At 38.4% G+C, this 8,821-nt stretch overlaps 1 protein-coding gene across 1 annotated transcript in view; it reads left to right on the forward strand.

The window, feature by feature from the left end:
- DNAH6 (dynein, axonemal, heavy chain 6) overlaps positions 1 to 8,821 on the forward strand; it is a 280,222-nt gene that overhangs the window by 40,371 nt on the left and 231,030 nt on the right. Inside the window, exons 10-11 of the mRNA XM_010862179.1 lie at positions 1,922 to 2,038; positions 5,234 to 5,434. Coding sequence (XP_010860481.1) covers positions 1,922 to 2,038; positions 5,234 to 5,434 — 318 coding nt within the window. The remainder of the gene's footprint in view (positions 1 to 1,921; positions 2,039 to 5,233; positions 5,435 to 8,821) is intronic.

Genomic DNA, 8,821 nt, shown 5'->3' on the forward strand with positions numbered 1-8,821 from the left:
TGACTGGTTTGATCTCCTTGCAGCCCAAGGGACTCTCAAGAGTCTTCTCCAACACCACAGTTCAAAAGCATCAAGCATCAATTCTTTGGCGTTCAGCTTTCTTTATGGTCCAACTCTCACAGCCAGTATGAAAAGGCAAAAAGATATGAAATCTTTTAGGTGCCATACCAGGTACCTAAAAATACAGCAAAACATGTTTATCTGGTTTCATCAAGCTTCCTACCTCCATATCTCTATATATCCCCAGGAAACCAACTAAGCAGTTTCAAGGGCTGGTGCTCTTTGTAATAGTTTTCATTTTCTCTAAAAGTTCAGTTTTAATTGCATATGCCTTTTCATTACTTTCCTCCCTTGTTCTTAGTTCCTTTTTTTCTCAATACTATCGCATTTTGAAAGTAACATTTATCTTTCTAATTATAAAAGTAATATACGCTAAGTGCAGAAAATTTGAAAAACACAGAAATACACAAAGAAAAGCATTCTCTACTATACCAAGACATCTATTTCCAAGGGTGAAAAGACAATCATACTTTACTTACGGCTTTATCAGCTGCTTTTTCTACTTTGCAATATATTATGAAAAATCTCCCAAGTCAATTTGTATTTTTTTCCATATAACATTCTCACATAGAAATGTATTATACAATCTTGTAAATAGTTTTCTATTGTTGATCACTTTTCCACTACTCTAAATAATGCTGCAAAGAACATCTTTGTTTATACATTTTCCATGCATCTCTGATTTTTTTCCCCTTAGAAGAAATGTCTAGATCTGGAACTGTTGGGTCAAAAATATGTTCACTCACTAAGACTTTTGGAATTGATTCATAAATTCCCAGAAATTTTTGTGTCCGTTTACAACCTTTCTAGCAATGTTCAAGAATGAACTTTTGCTCACGTGAAATCTAGATGTTAGTATTCATTTCAGTCTTTGTCTATCTGATGGATGTAAAGTAGAGTTCAGTTCAGTTGAGTTCACTACTTTAAAATGTTATGTTCTTTAACTACCACCCCTGTACAGGACAGGGGGATAGGTGTTGTGACGAGAAAAACCTGGGTGTCTATTCTGGTCTGCCACTTATGAAGCAGTGTGTCCTGAATGAAATGTTTTACCTTCTCCAGATCCTACTTTCTCATGGGAGTAATAATGATACCTACTAAGACCCACTACATATGGTTGGTATAGAATTTACATGAATACTCAACTCTGTCTGGCAATCAGTAAATACTCGATAAATGTTACTGAATAAAGTATCAAGAAAAAGAGAAAGAGGAGGATGTTGACTGGCATTTCCTTTAAAAATTTTCAAATTATGATCTTGGCCCATTTTTCTATTTAAGTATATTTCTGTTTACTGTCAGTGATCATGTTATTAGTATATATTCCTTTTGACTATTTCAAGTTATTTCTATTTAAATATAATCAACCTTCCATCTGCTATATCCGTTACTGATACATTTTTCCAGTTTGTCATTTGCCTTTCCACTTTGTTGATAGTTTTTTTACAAGAAGAAAAGTTTTACATAATTGCTTAATCTTTCCATATTTGCCTTTATATTTTAATTTCTTTGAAAGACATGCCAACGTTATAAAATCAGCTAATTGTATGAGTTTATGGGTCTTCTGTAATACAGAGAGTTTTTTATTTTAGACTTTGATACTTAATATCTTTATGGCCTCCTTGGTGGCTCAGCAGTGAAGAATCCAACTGCCAATCCGGGAGACTTGGGTTTGATCCCTGAGTCAGGAAGATCCCCTGGAGAAGGGAATGGCAACCCACTCCAATATTCTTGCCTGGAGAATTCCATGGAAAGAGGAGCCTGGCAGGCTATAGTCATTGGGGTCGCAAAGAGTCAGGCACAACTTAATGACTAACCAACAACTTATATCTTTATAACACTGCACATGTGCTCATTGCAGGGGGCCCCTGTGTTGGAGAAGCAGGAAGAAGATGAGTCTCTCGTTCCGATGTTTCTCACAGAACTGATTTTGACAGTCCAGTCACTGCTCTTTGAGCCTTCTTTGGAAGATTTTCTGGTATGTGTCTCCTCCCTTAACATCTGTGTATAAATAACATCTTGGAAAATGAAGCAGTTGTTCTACTGTTAAATGATTAGCAGGTTCACTACTGTCACTTCTCCAAAGGGATCGTAAGAAAAAGAGCATTGGTTCTGTGCACAGCGTGGCTTCTACATAAAAGGTATCTGAAAGTTTAGCACGTTTTCTTTCATTTGAGACAGATTAGGGGCTTGATGGGGTATACTATCAGAAGAATATAGTCTGTATATGAATTTAGAGGACTTCCCTGGTGGCTCAGATGTTAAAGCATCTGCCTACAATACGGAAGACCTGGGTTAGACCCCTGGGTCGGGCAGATCCACTTCCAGTTTCTCTCAAGTTGTTGTGAAAATTCATCTCTAAGTAGCTATCGGACTGAAGTCCCCGGTTTCCTGAGGGAAGTCAGCTGAGATCCATCCAGTTACATATGTCTGTCTGCTTCTTCAAGACCAGCTGGAGAATGTCCTTTGAGAAGGGTCCAATCTCTCTTTTAAGAACTTTCACTTGATTCAATCAGGTCTACCATGGATCATCACATCCTTTCTTTTTAAAATATGTCTATTTATTTGTGTATGGATTTTTGATTGCGCTGGGTCTTCGTTACTGCATGCAGGCTTTCTCTAGTTGTGGTGGGCAGAGGCTACACTCTAATTGTGGTATGTTTGCTTCCCGTTACCGTGGCTTCTCTTGTTGCAGAGCACAGGCTTTAGGGCTTCTGGGCTTCAATAGTTGCAGCACACAGGTTCCGTGGCTGCAGCACATGGGTGTAGTTGCCTCATAGCATGTAGAATCTTCTCAGACCAGGAATCCAACCAGTATCCCCTGCATTGGCAGGCAGATTCTTAACCACTGGACTATGAGGGAAGTCCCATCACATTCTTGATTAACTCACAGGCAATTATGTCTGTAAAGTACCTTCATCTTTCCCTATGATGTAACCTCATCATGACTATGGCATCCATCATGTTCACAGATACTCCCATACCCAAAAGAAGGAGATTATACAGGGCATGTAGACCAGGCAGGGTGGATTCTGGAAGACATTTTAGAGTTCTGCTTTCCTCCTTCAGGTACAAGCACAGATTAATAGACCAATCAGAGACTATATTTTCTGTCTTTAGCTGGTGTACTGTGGTGCAAAAGCACTAGTAATCAGGATCTCTAGATTCTAGTCTTGGCTTTTCAATTAGTAGGCTCTTTGACCTTAGGGAAACCACTTACCTTTCTGAGGCTCAGTGCATGCATCTGTGAAATAAGGAGGCAGGTGAGTTTTAAGGTTGCTTCCTCTTCCAACAATTTTTGATTCTGTAATTTATGAGATCATCAGGCTTGTTTAGGATATTTACAAGGATGAGAAGCCTGCTGAGGTCCCTATGGTTGGACTGTCTCTCAGGAGTTCCCAATAAGACAGGCACTGCATTTTCATGCCCTTTCCAGGCCAGAATATTCATAGTCTTAACATGGAAGACAGGGTACAGGAGATAACACAAGAAAGCTCTCTCCAACTAGCAGCTGTCTATTCTCCTTAAGTGCCAAGGGATAGGCCTTGAAAACCTCAACACTTAATCTTTCCTGTTGAAGGACCCTACTCCCAACATGAGTGTTAGTCAGTCATTCGTATCCAGCTCTTTGCAACCCCATGGACTGGAGCCTGCCAGGCTCCTCTGTCCATAGAATTCTCCAGGCAAGAATACTGGAGTGGATAGCCTTTCTTGGATCTTCCCAACCCAGGGACTGAACCTGGGTCTCCTGCATTACAGGTGGATTCTTTACCACCTGAGCCACCAGGGAAGCCCAACAGGAGTATTTTTAATTCCTAGATAAGTTGTAGGCTAAGCATGTTCATATGTTCACACCACACATAAGATTTTGCTTCATGTAGCCCCAAATTAGCCAATGGCAGTGTAAACAGGACTATCAATCATGAATTTTCTATTTTTTTCTCACTCTTACTTTGGTCATTAGTCTTAGCATTTCAAACATGCATACACACATAGAGCTTCATCTAAAGGAAAAATCATATACTTAAGTCTTGACATCTGACGTTGTTCTTGCTTGGATTAACTATGGTCTCCTACTACTTGATCCAAATACTTGATCCAAAAGATTATGCTGTGAAAGTGCTGCACTCAACCTGCCATGAGATGTTACATATGCATTTTAAAATGGGATTTATACACCAGTTTTATCCTGCTCTCTCTTTTTTTTTATAAGCTTTGTAACATTATATTATAAACTTTTCCCATGTCATTCATTAATCAATCTTTGGAGACACCATTTTGAAAAGGTACCTAATTTTCATTTGTATAAATATACTATAACTTAACCATTCTATTTTTGAACACTAAAGTATTTCTCTAATTAGTTTTTACTATAAGTATTGCTTCAGTGAGTGCCGTTCCACATGAATTATTGTTTACATACCTAATTGTTTTCTAAAGATAGATATCTAGAATGGAAATTACTGCTCAAAGAATATGAACTTTTATTGATTGCTTGCTAGTCTGCCATGTCTGACTCTGCAACCCCATGGGCCATAGCCTGCCAGGTTCCTCTGTCCATGGAATTCTCCAGGCAAGAATACTGGAGTGAGTTGCCATGCCCTTCTCCAAGGGATCTTCCTGACCTAGGGATCAAACTTGTGTCTCTTATGTCTCCTGCATTGGCAGACAGGTTCTTTCCCACTAACACCACCTGGCAAGCCCTGCTTCTGCTGCTGATGCTAAGTCGCTTCAGTCATGTCTGACTCTGTGCAACCCCATAGACGGCAGCCCACCAGGCTCCCCCATCCCTGGGATTCTCCAGGCAAGAACACTGGAGTGGGTTGGCAAACCCTAGCCACCCTTTAAACATTCCCTGATATTCTTAGGCCTGTCTTGGCCTTCTTTCCCTTATGACTTTTCTGGGTTTTGTTCATATTTCAAATGAATATAATATATTCATCTTAATGTGTTGGAATTTTTTGCTTATCAGTTTTTCTCTCAATTAGAAAACATAGTTCCTAAATACAGGGGCTGTGTCTTCTGATTTGTCATATACTTAGAGTCAATGTAGTACTTGGTATGGTTGAATGAATTATTCTTATTTATTTTAGTATTTTAGAAAATTCATAAATTTTTATATATATACGCTTATATGTATTTACATTTTTGTTTGTGCTTTTCTCTCTAACAGGATGGTATTTCAGGTGCAATTAATCATTTCCAAAACACTGTGTTATCAGTTCCTAATCTCGTGCCTGATTCATATTTCGATGCTTTTACCAGCCCTTACATTAACAACAAAATGGAAGAAAAAACTTGTGGGTTTGGTCCAAGCTTATCAGCAGTATTTGATGATGATAAGAATTTTCATACAATTATCTTCCAAATAAAGGTATATTCTCTTTTACTAAAGCCATTTTTATAATACTTTAAATTTTTAATTAACTGAGCAACATATTTTCTTCCTGTCTTATCTTTAAATTGAATGCTACTTAATCTCTAGATGGTTAAGAGATTTTTTTAAAGTCCTAGTATATCAGAGCACTGATGATAGGAAAGAGACATAAAGGCACAAGCTATTCAAGATGGCATAACTTCTAGGGGAGAAAATAAGGTAGATTCAGGGTGCTCGGGGCTGGTGCACTGGGATGACCCAGAGGGATGGGATGGGGAGGGAGGAGGGAGTGGAGTTCAGGATGGGGAACACATGTAAACCCGTGGTGGATTCATGTCAATGTATGGCAAAACCAATACAATATTGTAAAGTAATTAGCCTCCAAAAAATTAATTTTTTTTAAAAAAAGGAAGAAGAGGCATTATTTGAACATTGAGTGGTGCAGAAGAAATAAAGCAACTGATGAAAAGTTAAGGTCCTGCTAAACAAAAAAGAACCAAAAAATCAGAATATACCTGACTCCCCACAACCAGATGATAAAATAAAGTAATCTGTACATTGCTACACTTACAATATAAAATGCCTTTGAATTATAAATCTTATAAATTACTCCAAATCCATGAACTGAATTAATTAAAATATATTAAATACATGAGAAGTTACCATAGGGAAAAATCATAAAAATGAAGATTAAAAAAGCTAATGAATATTCCTTCTCTTCCCCCTCAAAGCCATGAAACAAAAGCTGTACTGTAAACTCAAGTATATAACATCAAACACATATTCAAGCCTGAATATGTGTGAAATAACATATCAAAAATTCAGAATTTAAAATATAAATGGTATTGTTTTAAGACAAAATTATCTCAGAAATGTAGACTAAATTTCATAGTGTCCAAAGGAGAATAAACTGAAACTAAAATTTAAAAGACAGGAAAACAACCAAGAGAATGAAAATAAGCTAGTGTTTCTGCATGTCTTCAGTTGCTCAGGTTTGTACAACTCTGCGACCCTATGGACTGTAGCCCACCAGGCTCCTCTGTCTATGGAATGTTCCAGGCAAGAATACTGGAGTGGGTTGCCATTTACTACTCCAGGGGATCTTCCTGACCCAAGGATAGAACCCACATCTCTTGTGTCTTCTTCATTGGCAGGCAGATTCTTTACCACTATACAAGATATAAGAAAAAAAAATGGTTAGAAAGAAAATAATCAAAATGGAAAACAGGCAAAGAAGAAATAATATACATATAATTAAAGTCTCTGAAGAAGAAAAACAAAACAAGGGGTAGAACAAGCATATAACTATAGTCCAAGAAAAGAAACTGTGAATCTATATGCAGAGTACCTTGGAAAATTGACCTAGACCAATTAACTCTGAGATACATACTCTTGAAACTACTATCTTTCAAAGAAAAAAAAAAATTTCCTCCAGTTCTCAAAGCAAAATAATAACATAACATATGGAACCAGCATCAGGCTTCTCAAAATGACATATAAAGAAAGGTGATGATGGAACAGCACTTTTTAATGAAACTCAAGGGGAAAAAGTGTGATCAAGAATTTTTATCTAGATAAGCCAGTCCTTCAAGTAGCAAGGCCATAGAAAAAGTAGTTTTAGAAAGACAATGTGACCTAGAGAACTTGATGCTGATCTGGAGTTTTTGTGGAACGAAGATGAGTTTCATCCAACCAAGAGATATCTGGTAAAAAGACTGATCTTTCTATTTGTAGATCCACATGTAAGGAGCTTGGAAGTTGCCACTCCATCCTAACAAGTAAAAAGCTGAACACACTGATTGAACAGACTGTTAATGGGTCTGGAAGAGAGGCGAGGGCATAGGGAAAACCACAGCCCTCAAGATTAGAGAGACAGAGTAATATATACCGGAAGTCATGGTTCTGAGAGCAGAGACTCATGGGCAGAAACCTCAGTAAGAACCAGTGCCAGGACGGGAAAACCAGAACTGTAATTGGTACTTTGCTGGAAGCTCAGTGTGAACAACTCAGAGTAAAACACTCCGGGGACCCAGTTATAGGAGACTCCCACAGTATTATGAAATTTACCTGCAGGAGCTCAACCAGGTTCTCACCGTAAATATTAGAAAAAGATCTCCTCATGCTTCCAGCAGGGAGAGGGGAAAAGGAATCATTTGAAATATATCAGAGCACTCTGTTCTTAACAAGGCCTGCCCTTAGAGGAAATCAGTTATCCAGAGTTTAATTTGCTAGTGTATTGTCAGGTCTTTACTGACCTGAGGGAAGGGAAATATACAACTCCAGCCTACTCTAGCCATCCTGTCTCACCTAAGGAGAGATGGGGGAAAAAAAGCAAGAGGCATTTATGATACTTACAGTGCAGAGGCACTGGCTCACTAAAAGACTGAGACCTAATCAAAGGATGAAGGTAAAATATATCCCCTTCCCTGACACATATCATCCTCTAACTAAGGACCTATTAACAGCCATTCCTTTTACCAAGTATATCATATCCAGTATCAAAAAAAGTTACAAGGCATATTAAAAAGGGAAAATATTAGAAGACAGAGCAAGTGTCAGACCCAGACATGGCAGGGGTATTGGACATATCAGACCGAGAATTTAAAGCAACTATGATTAAATAATCATACAACTATGATTAATAGTCATTGGAGAAGGAAATGGCAACCCATTCCAGTATTCTTGCCTGGAGAATCCCATGGACAGAGGAGCCTGGCAGGCCATGGTCCATGGGGTCACAAAGAGTCGGACACGACTAAAAAGACTGAGCATGCATGCATGATTAATAGAACAACTATGATTAATAGAATGGGAAAGACTAGAGATCTCTTAAAGAAAGTTAGAGATATCAAGGGAACATTTCATGCAAAGAAGGGCACAATAAAGGACAGACATGGAATGGACCTAACAGAAGCAGAAGATATTAAGAATAGGTGGCAACAATACACAGAAGAACTATACAAAAAAGATCTTCATGACCCAGATAACCACGATGGTATGATCACTCACCTAGAGCCAGACATGCTGGAATGGAAAGTGAAGTGGGCCTTAAGAAACATCACTACAAACAAAGCTAGTGGAGGCGACGGAATTCCAGTTGAGCTCTTTCAAATCCTAAAAGATGATGCTGTGAAAGTGCTGCACTCAATATGCCAGCAAATTTGGAAAACTCAGCAGTGGCCACAGGACTGGAAAAGGTCAGTTTTCATTCCAATCCTAAAGAAAGGCAATGCCAAAGTATGCTAAATGACTGCACAATTGCACTCATCTCACACGCTAGTAAAGTAATGCTCAAAATTCTCCAAGCCAGGCTTCAACAGTATGTGAACCATGAACTTCCAGATGTTCAAGCTAGATTTAGAAAAGACAGAGGAACCAGCGATC

Source organism: Bison bison, unplaced genomic scaffold (genome assembly GCF_000754665.1).
Source record: "Bison bison bison isolate TAMUID 2011002044 unplaced genomic scaffold, Bison_UMD1.0 scf7180017864480, whole genome shotgun sequence".
In the NCBI taxonomy this organism is placed as follows: Eukaryota; Metazoa; Chordata; class Mammalia; order Artiodactyla; family Bovidae; genus Bison; species Bison bison.